Here is a 25,092-nt window from a genome sequence, read left to right on the forward strand (position 1 = left end):
TTTGGTTCCCTGCACACGTGGGGGCGATTGAGGGGGTTCCTCTGAACCTCAACGAGTCTGCCCACGAGGCTGCGCGAGGCTTTACCGACCGCGCTGCCCTCGGATCGGGCGACTCTCTCGCCGGACACAGAGACGCTCCTCTCACGCACAACGAAATCACTAAATTCTTTTACTTAGAGAGAAGAATTTTCCCCCCGCCTCACTCCAAGCTAAGCAGGCCGCAGGCGGTCACACTAAGACTTCTGCAAACGAACTCCTACCCAAATCCGGCGTCCTTTAATAGCATATATTCCGATATTTATCCGAATTGCTTTTGCGTGGCCTGTGATGAGGTTGCTACTTTGCCTCATATGCTCTGGCAGTGCGTGTCGCTGGGCCCGAAGTTCACCAAGGAAGAGTGGGACGCGCTCCTGCGAAGTCCCGTCTTTGAGGACCAAATCCTGGCCGTCCAGCGCGCCCGCGATCGGGCCGGCAGACTAGATCTGTCAGTCCCGTCGTGGGATTAGCCGGGTGCGCGTTTTATCGCGTTTTGCTGGACAAAATAAAAGTTTATTCACTCACTCACTCACTCACTCACTCACTCACTCACTCACTCACTCACTCACTCACTCACTCACTCACTCACTCACTCACTCACTCACTCACTCACTCACTCACTCACTCATCTTGTATATATATATATATATTAAATACAATCTTCTATACTCCCAACATCCCCGTAACAATATCTTTGTTGTTACTATTATTCTTTCCGTTCTTGTCTTCTGCCGCCCGCTTCTTGATCAATACCCAACTGTTGACGTGTGCCAATGATTGGAATCATTATCGTAGCCATCAAAACATTTTTCTATATTTGTATGTTTCTTTCTGGCCCGATCCACTAGCGCGATACCTAAGGAGCCTACGTGCGATTCTACATTACCTGCATGCTTGCGTGTTGGCCTCCTGGTGGTAGCCAGCTTCTTACGGCAGCGGCTGCATCTTTACTATAGCTATATAGTCTAGGAACGTTGGTCAGACACCTGGTCATAATCACGGGGTGTCACCGGTGTCGCTCTCTCCCGGGCTTGATAAAAATCCCGAGCTAGCTCGGGCCGCTCGCGTAGCCGTTTTCAGTCGCAGCTCGGACGCACCACCGCGCACTCGTATGCGAAGAGCCCATCTTGTTGACGCGATGCGCGAGCTGGAGGGGCGTCACTGTCTCTGAACGGCGGCGTACATGAGCGCACCAGCTTCCTTTCACGTCAACAGTTAGATTAATCAACTCAAAGGCACGCGTTACAAGCTGATCCCGCCCCCTTCTTCACGACGATTTTCATCGGCTACAACGCTGAAGATATCGGCACCATCAAGGGCTCGCTTGCACGTTGAGCATCGCCGCATTTCGTGCATTTGGACTGATAAGAGAAGGCCACGACGTAAAGGCAAGCCGTGTTTCAATGAATACCTAACAGGCTTGTTGTGCCGCGTAGAAGTTTTCGGCGGATCCTTCGCTAGAAGACTGCAGAGGGAACCGAGGGTGGTTGTGACACATCCAGCGGCAACATGGCTTCCCTCTCTGACATTGAAGAGGAATACGCAGGTGGGCCGTCTCTGGCCTCGACTGCAGCAGCGGCAGGACATGGCGGCGCCGGGGGCAACCAGACGAAAGGCTCCGGCGCAGCTAAGAACAAGAGGATGTCAGTGGAGCGCATCTACCAGAAGATGAGCCAGCTGGAGCACATTCTGCTACGCCCGGACACGTACGTCGGCTCCGTCGAGCCCGTCACGCAGACCATGTGGGTGTACGACCCAGAAGACGAGAACGGCGGCGGCGGCATGAAATACAGGAGCGTCACTTTCGTGCCCGGCCTGTACAAGATCTTCGATGAGATCCTGGTCAACGCGTCCGACAATAAGCAACGGGACAAGAACATGGACTGCATCAAGGTAATAAGGACGCCCATTTTGTTGAGGTCGTGCGCTGAACTGACCTTTTGTACCATGGGTCATTCGCAACGAGAGCACGCGGGGTACGATAGTGAGGTGTTGAAACGGTCATGAAATAACCGGACTAAGGAGCGAAAGCACTCCGTTATAGGGTGCCATATGTAGCATAACACATGTTGTATAGCTAGCCGATCCCTGCCGTTCTCGAGAATCGGTAGTCGCGCAACAAACTACGCATAGCAGGAAGTTTTCTCTCTTCGCGCTTGTCTGATCAGTCTTAATCGAGGCGTTGGCCCATGGCTGCACGCTGCTTGAAGCTAGCTTTCCTTTGTAACCTGCGTTCTTCGATGAGTGTCGGCATGTCGCCTAAGATGCCGGGAAAAGCGCGATGACGAGCTAGAAGCAGATCGCTTAGGTTGCGCACCACCGCCTTAAATCTCAATGATGATGACTTGCATGAAAGCACTTGGCCCTCGTTTAAATCGTAGTAATAGGACTATCTTACGCTTACCTTACATACTAAGTTTACGCCTCCTCGCTGATTTAGTTCTGAACATAAGAGGAGCATTAGTCAATGTTCTCGTATCTCAAACTACCTGCTAAACTTACTTGCGTCACTAGCCCATTGAGCGAAAACGCAGGCGTCTATCATCTTCAGCAGGGAACCGGCAACTAAACTCGCATTGCAATTGGCTGCGACGGACGCCGCGTGCGCGCCTCGACGGATTTCCCATTGTCTGCGACGCCACGTCACGAACGCGGCTCGGCGGAGCAGTGCGGGCGAATGGGAACCTCATGACAGGAGAGGACATCGCCGCATAACGGGCATGCGGCGTTGGCACTGCAGGCTGCTGCCGCTTGCTGGCTCGGGCAGCATGTGCGGCTGTGGTACATTACTCGCAGCGCAAAACTCGAAGTACCGTTCAGTGGCGTTCAGTTGGACATCAATGCTTTCGCATTCACAACTCACAAGTGCTTAGGTGACCTCGGATTTTCAAGTAGAAAGTAAATGAGAAGCTGTGGGTTTACACCTAAGGAATTGGACATGCTGCGCACGCGGAAAGCTTTTATCTAATCATACGAAGACGACCTGCTACACAAATTGAATTTATTTTCCCGTCGCGATTTTATTCCTGCGACTGGAGTTTGCTGCTCGAGCCATCGACAACACGAAATTTTGGTAGTAACCAATCTCCTTCGTGGTAACAAGAGCGTTAAAGGGAAATAGTATTAAACGGGGCAGTATCATCAAGTTGCCCTTCGGAAAGAGCTAATAGAGTGTTCGTTTTTTATACACGCAAGAAAATTGATTAAAATTCAACGCTCGTCTAAAGCTGAGAATTTCTACGCTTACGCAGGTGGCGAGAGGTCGGGGGGGGGGGGGACACGTGACGAGCGTTACTCTTAACACGAAATGCGTTTCGCGTGCCTTGTTTATTCTTTATGTGGCAGATCGAGATACACCCGGAGCAGGACTGCATCTCGGTGTGGAACAATGGCCAGGGCATTCCCGTGGTCGAGCACCGCGTCGAGAAGATGCACGTGCCCACGCTCATCTTCGGCCACCTGCTCACCTCGTCCAACTACAACGACGAGGAGAAGAAAGTCACCGGCGGCCGCAACGGCTATGGCGCCAAGCTCTGCAACATCTTCAGCAGGAAGTTTATCGTGGAGACGTACTCGCGCGCCGAAAAGAAGCTCTTCAAGCAGGCGAGTCTGCCGCTTATCTCGTCCAGCGTGCCCGCGTTTGGATTTGCCCGAGTGCAACCGCTTCGATGTACAGGGTGCCCCAGCTAATTTTAGCCAGAGTTTAAAAATATACGAGTAGCTGGTCAGAACCAAGGTAATGTTGTTTGCTGTCTCTTGGAGATACTCAACTTGTTTCATTCCGCCTAATTAGATAGTCTTAAATAATTAATCAACTTCTCGAATATTGTAATTAGGCGAGTGTCTATGAGAAAATTGTAGTGACATCAGAAACTCCCGACACAGCTTTCTATTGCTCAATACGTGCTACAGAGAATATTTTTTTCTGAACGTAAAAGAAGCCCGCAAACGCACGCAAAATTGCCGCCCGACTGGCCGCTCGACGCACTTTGCGTGTATTCGGAGGCTTCTTTCACGCTCGGAAAAACTTATGTAGCACGTATTGAGCAACAGAAAGCTTTATGAACATTTTTTCATATTGCTCTACAATTCTCATGGACACTTTCCATCCAATTATATTTGAGAAGTTGATTAATTAAGACCAATGATCCAATTAGGCAAAATGAAAAAAAATATAATTTTAATATCTCCAAGCGACGGCAAAGAACATTGCTTTGGTTCTGTCCAGCAACGTGGCATTCGCATATTTTTAAAACTCTGGCTAAAGTTAGCTGGGACAGCCTGTATAGCTTGAACAGAAAGCACTCCTGGATGTAGCGGCCTGCATATATTGGAACTGTAAGCGACAGATGTGTCTGTAGCATATTTTTTTCTTTCGGGTCAGAATCTCTCGTGCAAAAATATTGCGGACCAAAATAAAAGTAAGAAGTCGTGTGGTTTCTTATAAGTTGGAGTATTAAACAATGCTAGGTGGTAAGACGTTCATCCAGCCTTAGATAAATCAGCTTCGAGAGCTAGGTAAGCTGTAACGGTCAAAAAGCCCCGCCTCGCAGGTCTGGGAGGATAACATGCGGAAGACTACAGAGCCCAAGATCAGCACGGAGGCCAAGGGCGAGGACTTCACCAAGATCACCTTCTATCCGGACCTGGCCAAGTTCATGATGGAGAAGCTGGACGACGACACAGTGGCGCTGCTTTCCCGCAGGGCTTATGACGTGGCCGGCTGCTCACACGGTGTCAAAGTACGTGAGTTTCGTTTGTGCCCACCATTACGCCGTCAAGTGTCGTGCGTGACCTGCCGCGGTGGCTCACTGTGGTGTCCTGCTGCCCAGCTGGAGGTCGTGGGCTGGAGTTCAGCAGCGGCTGAATGCGAAAGCGTGCTTGTCCAATTACATTTACGTGTACGTTGACTCGAGTGGTAATTAACACGAATCCTTGCATTACGGCGCCTTTGATAGTCTGTTGGTTGCCTTTAATAATTCACTATTTTTCTCGTGTATTCACTTCTTACAGCCCAGTGAAAGGGGGACACAGAGTAACCGAGGAACACGCGAAGTGCTGACTTTCTAACATACATTTATTTAGAAATGTTTGGTAAGAAGTCCGCGCTTTTGCGTGTCCCTTGTTTCCTGCCTTACTGCCCTGTCATCGGGGTGCTGACATATTTTCGACCAGCTATGAATTTCGTGCGTCAAATTAACATCCTATACCTCTAAACGCTAGAAAAAAAGTGGCAAGCCTCCTAGCGGCACTAATAATCTATTATAATAGCTTTTCTAGAGTCGGTTTTCTTTCCAGAAGGTTACTGCGCCGTGTCGTCATGACATAGTAGCGCCACGGCCGCTGTATTCATAAAAAGTGTGGCCTGCCGTGTGCATCCAAAAACTTGGAGGACGCTTAAGCTTCGCCTTCAAGAGTGGAACGCGATAGCGTTATCGCACCACGTTGGCAACGCCACTCATTCGCTCGCCATGCTCTTGAGTCACACAAAGACGAAACGTGCGCCTGAGCAAGCGGCACGAACCAAAGAACTCGGTGTCTCGGAGGGAGAAACGATCTATGCGAGCCAAACGTTGTGATCGGCGCGGACAGCCGGGCCACGACGCGCTTTGAAGGCGACGCGATCATGGGGCTGAGGCCTCGATGGGATCGTCCTCTATCTCGCTTGGGAGCACCACGCAGACGCATGACTCCTCGCCAGCAGCACGGCACACATCGCAGGGGACGCTTTCCCACCAGACGCGCTACGACGCAGCGATCACGTCAGAGGCGTCCCGCGTCAGACGCTGCACCTAGGAATCGCGCTGTGAGTGGAAAGAGGAGCCGCGTCGCCTAAACACGAGGGTGCGAGTGACGCACGCTGGAAGTTGGAAGGAGAGAGAGCGAAAAACTTGTTAAAGGCAAGGGTATCGGGGCATCCTCGCTCCGGTACCGCACGGCCCCAATACGCTCAAACGAGACGAAGGGGAGAAGCGGGCGAGTGGCGCGCCAGCTGTCGGGGCAGCGCCGTACATTGCGAGGAGGGGGTCTTCTGTGTTTGCCGCAAGATGGCTCTGCGTGTGCGCCAAGCGCAGAAGAAATGTAGCGGAAACTTAGTTCGCTACTCGTTTAACTGTGACTTCTGTAGTTTACATGCTCATAATTACCGATATACACCGCAGTATAACTATTTACGGCACGTTTCTAAGGCAACACCGCATTCACTAGAGGCGCTTTTGTCCCGCTCTGAAACATCGAACTTATTACTGAGTGGCAGCGTCTCCGTCTCACACTCCGGAGACTCTGGTTCGAATTCCACCCAGCACATCTTGCAAGTTGTTTTTATTTATGAATTGCCTCCGCCATTTTCGCTCATGGCCGACGCCGACGACACCGGCTTTTCTGCGACACGAGCTCCTTAACGCTATCGCGTTAAAAAAGTTGGTACATTGCTACTTGACATCTTTTGGCGCTCAGACTGCGTTGCCTATGCTCTATTCAACGCCAGCGGCGCCGTGAGGTCCGTGGCGCGAACGGAGCGCTGGCAGCACCGGTAGCGTCCGGCGCACCACGGATGTCTGTTTGACGGAGACAAGATTTGCAATGAGGTTTTGTCTGTGATAAACTATTGCGACCATGTCGACCAGGGCACAGTATGGCGTGGTACGGTGTGGTGTGCCGTTACGAACATGCACTACATCCATTTTAAGATTGTGGCTAGTATCATCTCGTATACCAATCTGCTTTGCGGTAAATATTTCATGCTTACATCTACTCTCGATTACGGGAGAGCCAGCAATATTGTTTTGTATCGAATGGGGAGGAATGATACAGATGTAAGCAAAATGGCTGTCTTTCCTTGCGCCATCCGCCGTTCAGTTTGCAAGTGAAGTGGCGCGAATCACTTGATGGTGGTGTGTTGCTCTGCAAAGGACGTCGTAATCATGGACGAATACGGGTGGTATTTCCATCGCTAGGCGTTCTAACCTTAAACGCTGGTTCAACAGGTAAACATTGTGAATATTCTTTATGTTTACAAGCCGATTTCGAAGGAGACTTCCAGATAAGCCCTCTGGAACTACACAAGTTACATTAGTCTATAATTTACAGAACCCTCCAGCTGGCACCAGTTTTGCTTTAGAGTTAGAGTATCTACAAGTTAATTTTACTAAGTGCAACAATAAAAGCCCATACATGAGCTCGTCGCGTGGCACACGTTCTTTATATCTAAACACATCAAGAATATGTGCCTACAATGTACTATGAGACAAAATACTTTTCTTGACTAACTTTGCTGTCAAAAATGCATGACCGGAAGCTTTCTGGGGTCATGAATGCATTGCTACCACAGCGTTGTCTAGACGAAAAGGGTCTACAAAAAAAGTATAATCAATTCACATTCTGCCGCAAATTGCCCGTGTTCATGAGGTCCTGGTTTGAACGTCTCCATCACTCTGAAGGCCTCCATTATACAGAGTTCATCGCTGTCCTTAGTTTAGGCCCGACCGGTGCGTTTATTTTTGTGAAATGCAATGTTTCGCTCTCGTATTTCTCACGAGAGGTTTCAATACTGCAATGACAGCGCCGGAACTGCATCGAGCAAATGCGGTGATTGAGTCGCAGAATATGTTGTAATTAAACCATTCCCTGAACATAAAGTGAGGGAGCCGATGAAAGTCCTGGTGGACGGCAATTCGCTAAAGTTAGTGCTTAGAGGGGGTTTCTAAATATGAGTATACTGCAAAAAGTTAGTCACGGTGATTCATGTGTGAGGACATGTGAGGACAGCAAAACCTGCCGTACGATCAAGTTCCTGCACTGCCCTTCTGCTCACTTTCAGTCGCTTAACAGTGCATGGTTTTGTAGATCTTCGCTTCTTGCGCGGGCTCGATCCCTGCCACGGTGGTCGCAATGGGGGCGGAAAAGAAGAGCGCTCGTGTACTTATGCTCCGTTCCATGCATACTAGTCAACGCTTCGGAGGCCTAGTAACGTTAGCGGAGGCTAGATAGACTTCCTGCAGTGGCTTCGTTCGCACTTGGATATAAAGTTCGGTGTTTTTTGACCGCGGTTGCGCCCAACTGTTTTTTATGTAGGCTACGTCTTGTATGGAGACGAGTTTTAACCCCCAGGAAAAAAGACTGTGGTATACGGCTGCTCATGCGTTGTTTTAGATTATTTTTGTTTTTATTTTCAGGTTTTTTATTTGCAACCTGTCGCGAGGAGCCTCACGTGCATGCTCGCGCGATTATAATTTTAATAATTTTTATATAATATTTGTAATTTTTAGAAAATAATTCTTAGTTTGCCTTCTTGCGCCCAGGTCTACCTGAACGGCAAGAGGCTCCCGGTGAAGGGCTTCAAGGAGTACGTGCAGCTGTTCCTGAAGGACCAGGAGGACGAAATAGGCAACCCGCTCATTGTAGCCCACGAGCTCGTCAGCGACCGCTGGGAGGTGGCCGTGGCTCTGAGTGCCTCGGGCGAGTTCAAGCAGATGAGTTTCGTCAACGGCATCGCCACCACCAAGGGTGGAAGCCACGTCGACCACGTCGCCGAGCACCTCGTCAAAAAGGCACGCCCCCTATCCCACTTTTGGCGCCTGTTCTTTTTCACAAGTGTAACTTTGCAGCATAGATCATTTTTCACTCTTTTTTTTTCATTTATTCCAAATAAATGTAGGGGTGTGAGAGAAAAACGGCGGTGAACGGTTTAAGGATTTCTCAACCTTCTACAACCTTGGCAACAGCACAGAGGAAGAAAACGTGGAAGTTGTATATAGGAGAATCGTCACATCTATGCAACTGGTAGAAGAAAGTATTGCTAGAATAAAAATAGAGAGCTTAAGTACAACTAGAAACTTCAGATGTAAATCAGAACATGTGGTCTAAAATGTCCGCGAGGAATAGAGGGAGAAAAAAAGACTGTAACATGTGTAAACCCCAGAGAAGCCGCGGCGATGCATGAAAGGTATAGAAGCAAAATTGGCTAAGGTTTAACTCTTGTAAACCTAGTTATCACGAGCGAATGGTCTGTTTGGCTTGGTTTTGCAGAACATGCACACAGTGTTTCATTAAAATTAGGAGGACGCTTAAGCTTCGCTTCTAAGAGTGGAACTCGATAGCATTCAAAGTTTCCCGACTGCTTTTCTCACGCTACCCGGCAACTTAGCTTATATAACAGTAATGTTTACCGAGAAACACTGGCGGCGAACGCTATGCGCGAAGGCTTTCCGGTAGAAACGCGGCATTTTGCGTGGGCCGCGGACACGCGGAGGCGTGCGCCATCTGGAGGTGTTGGAAGGAACCATGCGTGCCGCTCTATGAATGGTAGAAACGCTGCAAATGGGGTTTGTATTTGAGTTTCCGGGTAACGGAATATTTTCTTCTATATTCAAATTACAATCCGACGTTATCATGTCTGTAGGTTGTGTGTAAATCGTACGTGCGATATTCCTGACACAATTTGAGAAATCCAATTAGTTCAGTAACGTCTCTGCGCGACACGAGTGCCTGCGTTGTTCGGTATGCGCGGTTCGGAATGACTTTTTGCGAAAAGATGGTCGACGCCGGACACCGGCGCCGCATTCTCTGCGACACGAGGCCCTTAACGACACTGCGTTAATGCAGAAGTCTCGTGGAGCGCCTTGCATAAGGAGGCTTCGATCAGAAAAGATAGAGTCCCAGTTTAAACAAGTTCCAGTTTCGCCCGAAAGGCAAAGCATCGATTGCGACACCAAATTATTAGACACCTGGGGGGTTATTCTGTAAGAGTCCACCGAGTGGACTGTCCATTTCAACCGCCGCTGATTGGCTGGGGCCGCTCGTCTCCTCCTCGCTCGCACAACTCCATCCAATCAGCAGCGGCCGAAATGGACAGTCCACTAGGTGGACTCTTGCAGAATACCCCTCCTGTATAAAGTAAAGATAGAAGTTTTATCAGCCGTATAAACTTGTGAACATTCGCCTACTAACTATATTAACAAGCACCGTGTCAAGCACGCACAAGGAAACACATCTGACTCCATCACCGCGGAAGCTCGCTGTCAAAACGCTGAATTGAGGAAGCGCTATTGAGCCTATACATCGTCGGCTCACCCTCGCGTGCATTCACTCGGACGTAGAGCATAGGGCGCGTAGCGACGATGTTATCGCCTTTGGACTTTGTACGGAACATCGCGGTGACGACGGCAGAAACGCGCCGGGAGTGTCCATGTGATTGCTATCGCAGTAAAACGTTTTAATGTACTACACGGCCGTGCTTGAAGTTGAGGCTGTGTGAACTGCCCAGGCAATACGAAAAGGTAGCGTTGCAGCCTGCCTTGTGCCTACTGCTATCGCGTGCAACGACCACAGGCAAAAGCGCTAAACAGAAACCAGCACGTCACGCTAACGTTCTACCGAGAAGTCAAAGGAAACGCATAGCAGAAGAAGCGGCCACCGCCGAAAAAGAGACCGCAAGATGTTGGCCTGTATAGCTTCGCTGTCGTTTAGTTGGCCTGTATAGCTTCGCTGTCGTTTAGGTGTGTGCGTGTGCGTGTGTGTGTGCGTGCGTGCGTGTGTGTGTGTGTGTGTGTAACGTTTGATAAACACGTTTTCTTTGTTTGGTTCTGGTTGAAGACCTTTTTTGACTCCAAATACCTTGTGTTACACGCCTTATCGCACCCTACAGTGACAACCGCTTTGGTCAGGAATAGTAGTACTTGATGTTTGGCTGGTAGGTGTTTTTTTTTTTTGTTGTTGTTGTTGTTGTTCAAGTGAGGCTGTGTGCTGAAGAATTGGAATCTTTATTCACCTACGGCCGTCAACTGGAATAGCCTGTTTTTGGAGCAAACACCATATATTTAGGAGAGGTTAAGAATGGGTTTGGCTTGTGCGGTATCTGCCACAATACATACACTGCTAACTACTATTTCGCCCCCGTATCATGGACGTATGGCAGAAGGGTAAAAAAACCCGCATAAACTCAGCTTGAGTGCTTCTGCGGTATTTGGGAATGGTCAAACTTGTGGTACATTGTTCATTTACTCTGCTTCCCATACTTATTTCTTTTATTCTGATATTTACTTGCGTTGCTTGTTCTCAAAATGTCCTTGAATACTCCTACACTTTCGATCAGGTTATGGAGAGCGTCAAGAAGAAAAACAAAGCTGGCGTGAAGATCCAGAGCAAGCAAGTGAAGGACTACTTGTGGATGTTCGTCAACTGCCTCATTGAGAATCCGACATTCGATTCTCAGACCAAGGAGAACATGACGCTGCCTTTCAAAAAGTTCGGCTCCAAGTGCGAACTGAGTGACAAGTTCTACAGCCAGGTTTGTGTCGTATAACTCTTTATTTGTCATATTTTGTCTGGAGCTAAGCATAATGGTGTCTACTCAAAAGGAGGAGAGAGGGTTCAGGAGGCCCGCGCAGCGGCCGCCAAGTACTTTCCTATATGGAGACGCCCGCTGCTAGCTGACTTGCGTCCGGCAGGACCTTTAATAGAGTTTATCCAATCCAATCAATTTTGGAGAATGCGACGATACAACGCTTGACCTGGTTGCTGCTGCTTGACATACTTCGGACTGCTGCCCTTGCGATTCAAGCTCTGCATAGACTGCTTCTAGCGAGCTCTCGTAGCCGTAATGTATATATTTCGTAGGAGCTTCTCGCTGTTTTCAATGTTGCTACACAATGCAGAAACTTAGTCGTGATCTTACACTTCCTAAAAGACGAAGCTGTACCTCTGTCTTGCATGCATGTACCAAGACCTATACTGACACTTCACATTTGATCTCGATCATATTCCGCGGCCTCTCAATATTCGATGAGACTGCACTGTCGCGAAGTTGCGTTATCCCGAAAACGCAGTTCACTAATCGATTGATCACCTGATAACCAAGATTGACGAAAATAAATTAGGGCTCCTGCAGCCCGAAGAACGAACTGCCGTTTGAGAACCATCATGCGTTTTTATTCATGCTCTATTTTAACTTCTTCAGACCGTGACCCTTTGCTTCTACGACTCAGACGACGAGGTGGATTTTCGCGCAACTCTAATCAAGGATTTCTCACTTTTATTTCAACGAGAAATACCTTATACTGCACGCCTTTTCCTACTCTGCAGATGCTGAAGTGCGGCGTCGTGGAATCCGTCATGTCCTGGGTGACATTCAAGGCGGAAAAGCAGCTGGGCCAGAAATGCTCCTCCAAGAAACACTCCAAGCTGAAAGGGATCCCAAAGCTGGAGGACGCCAACGACGCTGGTACCAGGAACTCGGTGGACTGCACGTTAATCCTAACCGAGGGGGACTCGGCCAAAAGTCTGGCCGTGTCTGGCCTGTCGGTGGTAGGCCGCGACAAGTTCGGCGTGTTTCCGCTGAAGGGAAAGATACTCAACGTACGGGAGGCCACGCACAAGCAGATCTTGGAGAACGCAGAGATCAACAATGTCATCAAGATCATGGGCCTACAGGTGAGTAGTTAGCTGCCTGAGGTCAGCTTGATCGAAATACGCAGCCTATCTGCCAAGGTGAATGACCAAGCTGCTCCCTTTGAGATATTTCATAGGGCTTAGACGGGTGCGTCGAGACATTGTTACGAAGCTGAGGCTAGTGCAGAAGACGGCGCTCGCTGATCTTCACGCGGGCAGCTTCCATTTTATGACTTTGAACACATTGTAAATAGCCAGAAATATTTTAAAGCTCTTCTTCCCGTAAACATATGGACGTGCGATGTCTCCGGAAGCCTTCATTTTGACCTGTAACGTGCAGCGACAATTGAGCCCGTCATCCGTCTAGAGTGTGAAAAACAAAAGAAATGTGGCATTACCCCTGATTTTTAGTAACTGCGTCACCTCGTCTTTCTCACCGCCAAGGCCTGTGAGCTTCGCGCAACTTTGGAGAGCTACTTCAGATGGCGTGGGATACTTTGTTAAAGTAAATTTGTTACTGATGCTATACCTCGCTTAGTGTTGGCGTTGCTTTCTTTTCCTGTGCCGTATCTCGACTGGTTACACGACACTTGCGTTCGGTTCGTAAACGGCCGGAGCAGATAACACAAAACGATACAAGTACTCGTGTTGTCAAATATGACGCGTGAGGAAAAGAAATCAACACTCCTTTTTTTTCGATTTGCAGTACAAGAAAAAGTACGAGACTGTGGATGATCTCAAAACGCTTCGCTACGGTCGACTCATGATCATGACAGATCAAGACCAGGATGGCTCTCACATCAAGGGCCTCCTAATCAACTTCATACACCACAACTGGCCGTCGCTGCTCAAGCTCCCCTTCCTCGAAGAGTTCATCACGCCCATCGTAAAGGCAAGTCGCGGAAGCAACGAGCTGTCCTTCTACTCACTGCCCGAGTTTGAAGAATGGAAGACCGCGACTGATGACTGGCAGCGCTGGAAGGTCAAGTACTACAAAGGTCTCGGCACCAGCACCGCCAAAGAGGCCAAGGAGTACTTCATGGACATGCTGCGGCATCGCATCACCTTCCGGTACCAGGGCAATGAAGACGACAACGCCATCGAGTTGGCCTTCAGCAAGAAAATGATCGAGCAGCGCAAGGACTGGCTCCGCAATGGCATGGAAGAGCGCAAGCAGCGACGTGAGATGGGCCTGCCCGAGCTCTACCTGTACTGCAAGGACACACGGAACGTGACGTATCAGGACTTTGTCAACAAGGAGCTTATCCTGTTCAGTAACATGGACAATGAGCGTTCAATCCCTTCTCTGGTGGATGGACTCAAACCGGGCCAGCGCAAAGTTCTTTTCACCTGCTTTAAGCGCAATGACAAGCGCGAGATCAAGGTTGCCCAGCTTGCAGGGTCCGTGGCCGAGCACTCGGCCTATCATCACGGCGAGGCCTCCCTAATGTCGACCATCATCAACTTGGCGCAGAACTTCGTCGGCTCCAACAACATCAACCTGCTGCTGCCCATCGGTCAGTTTGGCACGAGGCTGCAGGGCGGCAAGGACGCTGCCAGCCCTCGATACATCTTTACCATGCTGTCGCCCTTGGCGCGTCTCATCGCTCCCGCGTTGGATGACCCGATCTTGGAGTACCTGTACGATGACAACCAGCGGATCGAGCCCGAGTACTACATTCCGGTGCTCCCCATGGTACTCGTGAACGGCGCGGAAGGTATTGGCACTGGTTGGAGCACCAAGATACCGAACTACAATCCACGCGACATAATTGCCAATCTGCGGAAGATGATTGCCGGCGGAGAACCGGATACTCTCAAGCCATGGTTCAAGAACTTTCGCGGATCCATAGACCAGGTGAGGCTGCTCGCTGTTCCGCTAAAGGAACCGGATTTCATTTTTATTGTTTGCTGAAATTGAAGATAACATGCTGACAAATGAGGATGTATCTTCTATAAAAATGGCCACTGCTGTACATATATATTTAATGTGAACAGCGGTAAAATCTTTTCCTGAGAAACATTGAGGGCAGATTTACACAACATAATGGAGCCCCCTATAGCTTACTCGTTTTCGCTTCAATGCCTGGTGATGCTGCATTGTGGAACCCTAACGGCAGGGGACAAAAACAAAAGCAGCGCTGCAGAGCATTAATTTGTTTAGTTCTCGGCGCTTTCTGCACACACTGTGACCATTTCACTTCGCACTTTTGTACTTGTGATAGACTAGGACAGTTGTGGTGTCGCTTCTGTTTTTAATCGCAGTATGCGACGGTAGCTCTCGGGAAGCTTGTTTACGCCTGTAGTCGCATTCGACGCCACTGCCGGACTACGCTATGCATTTAATCTTGTTGATTACGGTGCGGTCGGCCGATGGCGCCAACCTGCTTTCGACAAACGAAGTTGTCCGTACTACTGTCGCACAGGTGGAGGAGCAGAGGTTCATCATGAGCGGCGAGGTGGCCGTGCTCAGCTCCACCAGCATCGAGATTACGGAGCTTCCGGTGCGGGTGTGGACTCAAGCGTACAAGGAGGCGGTGCTGGAGACAATGCTGCATGGCACAGAGAAGGTGCCACCTCTCATCACAGACTACAAGGAGTACCACACTGACACCACCGTCCGTTTCGTGGTTACCATGACCGAAGAAAACCTGGCCAAGGCTCGTGAGGAAGGTCTTCACAAAGCATTCAAGCTGCAGACATCGCTTACCACGTCCTCGATGGTGCTGTTCGACTCTAAGGGCGTCCTGAGAACGTTTCGTACTCCTGGTGACATCCTGCGCGACTTCTACGCGACGCGCACGGAAGCGTGAGTTTGGTTTGGTTACGTCGGCTGGGGCAGTACGCGAGCATGCGATTACGCTACATCTATGTAATTCAACTTTCTAACTTCTTTTGCTTCCCAGGGCAAGCGTAGTGCGCTACACCTAAATTAAACGGATTACCGCGTCGCTTATTGAACAGTATTCATTTCATGAACGTTCTTGTTGTTCCACTCTAATTTCTGCCACTCAGGATAGCGCAGAGGCTAGCGCAGTTGTCGTGACCTTTTGCTGGACAAATACAATATCACTCAGTGTGCCGATTATGCAGGTATGTCAAGCGAAAGGCTTATCTTATCGGCCTGCTGTCTGCCGAAGCAAAGCGTCTCGAAAACCAGGCTCGCTTCATTCTCGAGAAGATCGACAACATCATAAAGATCGAAAACCGGCGTCGCAAGGAGATGATCGAGACACTGCAGCGGCGGGGCTACGATCCCGACCCCATCGTCATCTGGAAGAGGCAGCAGCTGCAGGACACAGGGCGCCGGGACAGCCAAGCCGAGTCGCAGGACGAAGCTGAAGACTCTTGTGAGTTTAGTCACGTAATTAAAAACACATTCTACGGCTTTTACCATGGGCAGTTTGCGTTGAATGAGATATTTGCACTTTTTGTGATCTTGTTCGTAGAACGCATCTTAGCCGTTCGATGGAAGTCCATGTCTTCCACACAATATAAGAAAGTACTTGTACAATGTGAAGGTCTCATTGGCTTCGAAATAAGGTCGTACGTAGTAGCGAACGTCTCACGTCCACTTCCTTGCAGGTAACTTCTCTCTAAGCATAACAACGTTCTTTCTATAATGCGCCAAATTGCTGTAGAACAGATGTTTTTTGCCAAGCAAGAAAATGCAGGTGTATGTATATTTATTTCACGGTCCCAACGTAGTGTAACCAAAAAATGCATTCATTGGGACCTCGAACTGGCCCAGTGGGTAAAGCATCTGCCTCGGCTGTGGGAGAAGCTTGGTTCACCTCACCGCTGCCAACCAGGCGTCATGGATTTTATCATGATGACAGCGGGCAGTGAGACTGAACAAGCCCTATCTGACAGATTAAACTTTATTGCAATCGAAATGTGACATGTTGTGAGTGGCAGTTAAACTATCACAGGCATAATTAAGATATCCCGGCCACGGTGGCCTCATTTCGATGGGGCCGAAATCCGGAAACACCCGTGCACTTAGATTTAGGCGCACGTTAAATAACCCTAGGTGGTCCAAATTTCCGGGGTCCTCCACGACGGTGCGCCTCATAATCAGATCTTGGTTCTAGCACGTAAAAGACCATAGTTTACTATTTTTTACCTAATGAAGAACAGTCAAAGAGTACTTCTAAAACGGCATTCCTTGAATGTGTAGCTACAGCTGAGTGCCGGAAGAGAGGAATACGTCGTTTTGTTCCCATAAAATTGTTGTCAGAACAGACCTTGTGACTACCACGTTCTGTATCGTCGTTTACTATGTGCTACTATCATGAACAGGTTTCAACCGACCCGATTCGCTATCTTTGCAGAGTTTTGACTTGCTTGCTTTGCAAGAACGAAACTAGCTAAGCGCCACATGAGTCAAATCACTATCTCATCTGACAGCCAGGACCTCAGTCACATTACAGGGTGTCTCTAAGCCCGTGCCCCCCTCTTCATTTTTTTTTTTTTCGTACGATATGAGAACTCGTCAATTTGGATCGGTGCAGCCGAGGCACAGGACGAGGACAGGGACAAGGATGGCGGCAGCGTGCACTACAACTACCTTCTGGGCATGCCGTTGTGGAGTCTGACCGTGGAGCGGAAGGACGACCTGCTCAAGAAGCGCGACGACAAGCGCCAGGAGCTCGAAGCTCTGCGCCGCAAATCACCCGAGAACCTCTGGGAGGATGACCTGGACGCCTTCTCGTCCAAGCTGGACGAGGTGGAGCAGAAAGAACGCGACGAGGAGAATTCGAGCGGTGCCAAGGCGATCAAAGGAGCCAAGGGCGGGCGCTCCAAGGTAATTTGCTTTCTTTGTTTTTTAATGTGATATATCTTTGAGAAAGCAAGATAGCCGCATGTTACGTTTTTGGCTGCCAGTGCCTGAGTAAGGACTTTGGCACAAAAGAAGCAAAAAAGAAACGCGGAACGTTGCTACAAAAAGTGCTCGACTGCCCGAGAGCTGGGAAATTCTTGACACACAGAATATGTATTGATGCCTCAACGCCTATTAGAGGAAGTCGATAAGAGAGAGACAGCTAAGTGTCTCAATGTGGTTGCGTCACACGCAAAGTTCCATAGTGTGTTAAACGTAGTTTTCACGTTGGCCCGTCATCAGGCCCAGTCCTCAAATTACATCGCCTCCTCGATCCTTCACATTCCCACACGAGGTGATGAACTTTTGGAGTTCCCTCCTTTGCGTATATATGCATAGCGTTTCATTTGCAGGGGTTGTTGCGGATTGTCGGACATTGCGTTGCCGTCGCCACTGCCATAAGGCTATGTCGTTTATTCATGGCCCATCCTTACTTTATATAGCGCATAACCATGCGTATACTACTAGCACTTGTACTCGTCACTACAACCAGTGCTATAGTTAACTGCCGATTGTTTCTGGTGTTGAGGACGAAGGTAAGTGAAATGTACCCGAAGGCGCTAGTCACCAAGTGTATTTAAATTAATCTATAGCACCGCGCTGAAAAAATAAAAATGAGCTGTCGGCCGCGTAAAGGCCGTAACGTGTCATGTCGGCCTTGTATGCTAACGCTGAGTTGCAATGACTGTAAATAACCGCACGGCACGCATAAAGCAACAGAAGCGAGAAATATTAAGTTGAGCCACATTAGTCCAGCAGCCAATCTTTCCGAGAATGGAGGCTTGACAAGCCAGAAAACACGTGAGCACGCTGCTCTGAAGCTCTCGCCCCAGGTCGTTATGACGTCAGATTACAGCACCGTCTATTGGAGCCTAGTTAATTGCATATTGTTAAGCTTACTACGTGCATTCTAGACAAACAAGGACTCAACCCTGCGAGTTTCGAATGCTTTCCCTGCACCAAAACAACCCATAACGTTAAAATCCGCGACGCCACACTTGTTGCATTCATACTTTGCCGAGTTCAAGAAAGAGAAATTAGGTCTCCATTTCCTCCGTAATAATCGGCTTTTCCTGCCAAACGAATGAAAATAGGTTTGAGTGGATGTCCTGCAAGTCTAAATCCGTGATCCTCAGAGTATAGGATGTATTCACATGACTAACAAACCAGGAGATTAAACAGGCTAATACAAATATAACGAAAGCCTTTAAGGCAGCGTTTAGCCTCCCCGAGAATGCTTACAACGATAAAGTTGAGAAACTGGGCATCTACAACACCTTTGAGGAATACGCGATCGCGTTCCTCATAGCTCAAAGAGAGCGGCTCTGCTCAATGAACCAGGGAAGTGCAGTTCTAGAAAAGCTGGGCTTCACGCCACGACCGCTATACTGCGACGAGCATAGTGTTGCTGAACAGGGACACGAGATGTCATATTACGGTGGCACCGATACCAAAGAATATGCGCCCAACGTACCATGCAGGTAGAAGACGAGCACGAGCTGCAACCTTGCGGAATCGTTTTGGGAAAGGTTCTACCGCGTACTACACAGAAGCTAGCAGAGCCAGTAGAGAGACTCACACGCTAGCAGTCACTCAAAAACAACGTGTCATAACGGCCACAGTCGTAACTCCCCACGTGTGCGGCCGAAGTGGCTGCAAATAGCCGTGGCCATTGCAGACGCGGAACACAGAAACGAATCGGCAGTCATACTGTCCGACTCGCAGACAGCGTGTCGCCTGTTTCTCAAAGGTACGGTACCTGAAATAGTACGTAGAATTCTGGGACAAGCCCTGACAGAACACCACGACATTATTTGGTGTCCGGCTCACGAGGGCTTGGAGGGTAACGTTGCGGCGGACCGTATAGCTCGAGGATTCAACAACCGAGCTGCGGCCGACCCGAGCGCGGGACTTCTTCCAAGCACTCGTGACATTCTTCTACAACAGCGGGAGGATCGCAGAGAGTACGGTCATCCACACAAAGCCCTTAACAGACAGCAGAGTAGGGACTGGCGATGCATTCAACACAACAGCTTCCCCAACCTGCATCAACTCAGTAAAACAAACCCAACTAGATTTCTGGACGTCTGTCCATGGTGTTCTAACAAATCCGCACCTCAACATATCACACGGGAGTGCCTGGAACGGCCTTCACATATTACTAGCCCATACATAACTGCACATCCACTTATGTGAAATAGGCAGTGGGAGGCATGGCTTGCGGACGAGGGAAAGGAGAGCCAAGTGGCTTTCCTGGACCAAGCCCAGCGAGCCGCTCGCCCCAGTGGAACCCTGGACTAAGGGCCCAACCACGCTCGCCGACTTTTCTTTTTGAAAAATGGTTTCTTTCCTTCCTTCCTTCTCAGACAGTGCGATACAATGACAGAGCTCTAAAAATGATGTATTTTTCTTTTTACCGCATTTGGAAGGTGTTGCGGTGTCTTCAAATGCACACGTTGAATGGGCACGTCTTCAAATGCACACGTTGAATGGGCACCTAAGACAACTCTTGCCTATGCATTTATCTCGAAGGCTGCGGCGCCCAAGAAGACCGCAAACGAGACGAAGCCCTCGGCGTTCGCTGAGCGCGTTCCGCCGAAGATCGAGTGGGAAGCGAAGACCAAGACCACCGGAGCGCGCCGCGGGCCCAGGAAGGCGGCCAACGACGTCAGTGCCGAGGACCACGGCGACGACGGCGACGGCAACGCTGCAGCTCTGGCCGGGCGCACCAGTCCCGACGCTCAGCCCGATGGTGCGGCTGCTTCCTCGTCCGCCAGGGCGCCCCAGCGGAAACGCGGTGGCGCCACTAAGGCCAAGCCTTCCGGGAGCAAGGCAGTGACCAAGAAGAGGAAGAACTCGACCTCGGACGACGACGACGACCGCGGACCTGCCGCGGGCCCTTCGGTAAGCACGTGGCTGCGGGACCTTATTAAATAGCGTTTCAAAGAAACTGTACCCTTGCTAAACAGAGATATGCTTCTCAAACCTCAGCGTTCGTAGAACGCAAGACACGGTACGGGAAAGTGCTTTTATTTTTTTGGACACCGTTACATTTGAAGGACCTCTTTTATGCAGCGCTAAATGGCACAAAAAGAAATGGATGTGGGAGGTGGTACATTCTCAAGGTGGTCGAGCAAGGAGCGATGTTCGCATACGCGTAATACCGTGGCGCAGCAAAAATCTAGTGTCATCGCCCTGTATAAAATATTACGCGACAAACGGTTCGCCCGGATACAGAAGACAACAGAAGCATGTGGCAAGAGTGGGTATAGTCCGATGGAGGACGAGAGACCGAGGTTCTCTAGTGGTTTCGATGAGTCTATAAACCTGGGAATGCGGGCCGGGCCAGGGGTGTGGGGAAAAGCGTCACGTTTCTTTTGAGGTTTGTTTTCAATGCCGCCCACAAACGTTAGAGATGGTTGTAGGTCTTGAGGTGTGCAGCGAAAAAGGTAAAAACTAAATTGGCGAGGATTAGAGTTCCTCGCCAACGCAGCGAAAGCGTTGCGTTGCTGCCTTCCGAAGCTTTGATGACGCTAGCGTGCTCCCGCAGTTTGTCGTTAGCACACCGCGTTCGTGCGGCCACACGAGAGGTACGCCAGACAACGCATGAGCACGCATTCGATATTGAAGTTCGATTATTTCTGTTGGAGTTACGCTCCAAGATCCCCGAAAGTTTACGCTTTCTTCACGACACTTGACTATGTGAGTCTTCGCTGTTTGGCGCATAATCAGTAGAGCGTCTCATCTGAGCATTGTTTGCTGGAGGTTTGGCAAACTTTGGCCGGGAAAATTACGGCACGAGATTCAGATTCGTGCTCCGTGAACGACAAGTGCAGGCAAACCAAACGGAAAACGGCCGTCATACTCTGTCCATGGCGTCTCTCGTAACTTACGATATATGCGCAAGACCTGGCGTACGAAGCGTACGAACTCATGCAGGGCGCAATCGCACGAGAAGGTTCGCCGAGTGTTTGTCATGTGTCCCGTAAACAGCGCACCCCTATCAGGTGGCCAGATGTACGTCAAGAGTAGGTTGGGTTCGGCACCGACCCGGCACTTCAGTGATTTCGCTGCAAACACATCGCTAGCTGCCTTCGACCCGATGTTAATTTCTGAGGCGGCGCGCAGACACATGGCGCACGATTTCACTAGCGGCGCTCCCACAGCGCGTGACATTTTCGCTAACACTGTCTATGAGTGAATCATCACTTTCTTTAAATGCGTATTCTGATAGCTCATAATTCTTTGCACTTCGGTGCAAAATGTTATAATCGTCGATTTGTGTGTGCGTGAGGTCCAACCTTCTCCCGTGTCTGGCATTAACGGTGAACAGGCCAACGATGACGTAGACAAACACACATCGTTACGAGTCCATTATTTATATGCATTGCTGTCGACATGACAGAATATCCCAAAAAGCGCTAACGAAAAGTCGTCGGTGATGACGTAACAATGCAGCTGTGAATTTTAATTGATACGCCCTTGTATTACGAAGTTACGACTGACAAGCAGACTAGCCTCGCGGATTTTTCGGTACGCTCATAAGGGATATGTAGACATGATTCTCCAAAGTAGAACTAGTATAGATATAGTATAGTAAAGGAAGTAAAGAATAGTATATAAAGAACACGTCGCTGGGCAAGCTGGTACATGAGGTTAAATTGCTCTAATGTGGACCCTGCCTTGCTTATTTTTTTTCCCTTGCGCAGTTATGAAATAAATTCGAGTTAGAAGTTATAGCGCTTGTCCATATTCGTCATTTCGTCCGTTTTTTTTTGTTTTTTTTTTTGCCTTCATGCTGCAGGTCTACGATAGTTAGCGAAAACAACTAGTCTACTATCAAGCCTCACTATTATAGATGCCAACGCAAAACAGTCTATTCTATTTTCTTTTGAGCTTCAACTCGATGAGTCCGACGGCACTGTAGAAGTCGTTCTCTTTTCCGGAGCGCCACTGCGCGGCATGGCGTCTAGTTCTTTGAAGCACGTCAATTGGCCAATGTAAACGTTATAATAAGGTATATCGAAAGATTCACTGCTGGCGTTGTTCCTTTATCACTGGCGTTTTTTTGGATGTCTCTTATCGGGTCAACTGCACGTGCCTGTACAATGCAAAATTATGCAGGGAATAATGGAAATTTATTTATTTATAGATACTGTGGTCTTTTACAAGATCTTAGCAGGATGGGAACATACAAGTACATTTATACAAACATACAGTTCGAGCAATCATGCCGACACTTGACTTCAACATGGCAAAAGGACAGAATGCACGAACAAAGGAGCAAATTACGTATGTGCAGTTGAGTCATCATGAATGCAGGTGCGCCTGAAAACGGGATAAAGACTTTAGTGGAACGACTTCATCAGGAAGTTTATTTCTACCAACTACTGTTCTTGTAAAATAAGAGTATTTGAAGCAGTTGTTATGCGATGTTAACGGCGTTACTGCTAGGGAGTGTTTACGACGAGTAGCATATACAGTTAAAGGTGTTAGATAGTAACCAACCTCTCGATCATTTTTCTTTAACTTTCGATAACCTCATATAACCGCGCCACATCTTCAGCATCAAGAGGAGCGGCAACCAGATCCTCCTAAGAAGCGCGGAGCCGCGGCCAAGTCGTCGCAGCGGGACGCAGCCGCTGACGAAGGCGACGAAGACTTCGTCAAGGCACCCGCCAAGAAGCCCGCCGCGTCTTCTCGAGCGGCCAAGAAGGCTCCAGCCGCCAGGCAAGCCCCGAAAGCGGCGGACGACTCGGATTCCGACGCTCAGCCGGTTCAGAAGGCGGCAGTCAAGAAGAAGCGGGCTGTGCTGTCCTCTTCCTCCGACGATGACGACGCACCTTACGTGACCGTGCCGGCGCCATCAGGCGCATCCACCAGTGGCCGTGCCAGAGCGCCGCAGGTCAAGTACAACTTCGGAAGTGACAGCGACGATTTCTGAAGCGTGTTGCCGCTACGCAACCATGTCACATAGTGCGTTCTGTCGTGACCGCTGCTGTATTTATGCTTTGAAGGCCTCGCTGTGTGTGCGAGATCTTTCACGTCTGTTAGATCTCATCGGCGGTAGTTACTCGGTGGACATTTTGTACTGCTGCCATCAATGTGACCTCAACGATGGTGCAAAGTGTCCTTCACATGTATTCGCAGTTGGTTTTTGTGTAAGTATGTATGTTTGTCTCGTTTTGATAGTATAACCAACTATTCTGCGATCTGTTTGTTGTGGCCTCGTCTGGCAGCTTTTTAATTTTCGGGACCTTCGTTAGCCGCATTTTTATTTAAGTGTGCATGTCACGTTTCTATTTTAATTCGTTATGTTTGTTTGTTGTAGTGGGGAGGTAGGCAGAGGAAAAAATTTTCCCATCAGGCAGAACGTAAATTTCATTAGGCAGCGTTTCCCTCAAGAGACTTTGCAGCCGCCTTCGGCAATAGTCGCCGTTCAAGATTGTGCTCGCGTAATTTTTCTTTCGTTTGCTCTTCTCCGGACAAGCTGTTCAAGCCATATGTGGCACCATGTCGCTGCCGAGCAGACGAAGGGTGCTTCGAGGCGTTATGGCCGTCATTTTACCTTCGTGTCAATATTAAAGTAGTTTTATCACAAAGCACGCATATTACGTTACCGAACACAGTAAGCAGGCGTTGTTTTTTCGCCTGTTCACCAGCTCTCTTCCCCTCCTTGTTTTTTAACTTTGACAGTACCGGGTGGCGATCATCCAGTGTTAATATATTTGTAACGGAATAAAGGGTCCATCTCATTATTTCTTTTTCCTAGATTTTATTTACATTTGCTGCTTTTAAAACGCGTAGTTAGAGTACGGGAGTCTCATTCCAATCTGAATTGGCGCACGACTTTTCTGTACAGCACTCATCAAGACCAAGTGATATGACCGAAATTCCGCCAAGTCTCGGGGGAAGGAGGTAGGGGGGAGGGGGTGCGTCGTCGGCTACCCGTGGCTGTTCCTCTGGATCTGCCACTGGTAGCCGTGTACTATCAGTTTGGTTGTCGCAAGAGCAGGCAAGTATTACAGTGACGCTGTTATAGCCTCTGTGGTCGACATTTTTCGTGTCCGTTTGTGACCAAAAATCAACAATGGCTAGTACCCCCTAAGCAAGCAAAACATGCAATGACTCGACCCTCATAATGCAGAGGCTACAAGCACTCGGCAATTTGAAGCGAACAGTGCCTACATTAGTTGTAAGAACGCATGCAACGTACATAACGGCATGCCTTTCAATAAACAAGCTCAAAACAAGCATGTGTTCTCATCAACAATGGTTCATAACCCCGTAAGCAAACAAGAAAATACAACGGCTCATACCCCCGTAATGCGGAAGCTACAAGCGCTCGGCAAAGTGCAGCGAACAGTGAATCCATTCATTGAATTCGCCCGTACAACACACAGAATAGCATAAGTTTCAATAAAGAACAAGCTCAAAACAAGCATCCGAACCATCAATAGAGCATTGCGTACCCCCTTCAGCAGTTGTAGTGGTGGTTTCGCAACAGCTTCGCTGGACACACACTTTCGCAATGCCGCGATGACGAGTCCATCTTTTGTGGCATTAAAATATAATGTAGGCAAACGACTGGTCTGCCTGAAATCTGTCTTTGCATCCTTGAACGCTTCGTGGCCTATTCTTTCGGCGCCGTGTTCTTTCTTTCTCATGGCCGTCGTACGCGGTCTGTACTCATATTATTCTTTTAGTATTAGGATTTGTCGTAGCTAATTTGGCATGTGAGCGTTAGTTCACCTTGGGGCTTGAATTGTCAGAAATGTTATGACCCA

General features: G+C 49.0%; 1 protein-coding gene across 1 annotated transcript; it reads left to right on the forward strand.

Moving 5' to 3' along the window:
- Positions 1-771: 771 nt before the first annotated feature.
- Positions 772-24,063, forward strand: LOC142576014 (DNA topoisomerase 2-alpha-like). The gene is made up of 12 exons (XM_075685891.1): positions 772-1,929; positions 3,382-3,639; positions 4,590-4,778; positions 8,337-8,585; positions 11,129-11,323; positions 12,118-12,465; positions 13,130-14,281; positions 14,850-15,232; positions 15,517-15,773; positions 16,938-17,230; positions 19,838-20,209; positions 22,872-24,063. Exons 1-12 carry the CDS (start codon positions 1,546-1,548, stop codon positions 23,247-23,249), a joined length of 4,458 nt encoding a protein of 1,485 aa, XP_075542006.1. The 5' UTR covers positions 772-1,545; the 3' UTR covers positions 23,250-24,063.
- The last annotated feature ends 1,029 nt before the right edge of the window (positions 24,064-25,092 follow it).

This window comes from Dermacentor variabilis, chromosome 3, assembly GCF_050947875.1.
Source record: "Dermacentor variabilis isolate Ectoservices chromosome 3, ASM5094787v1, whole genome shotgun sequence".
In the NCBI taxonomy this organism is placed as follows: domain Eukaryota; kingdom Metazoa; phylum Arthropoda; class Arachnida; order Ixodida; family Ixodidae; genus Dermacentor; species Dermacentor variabilis.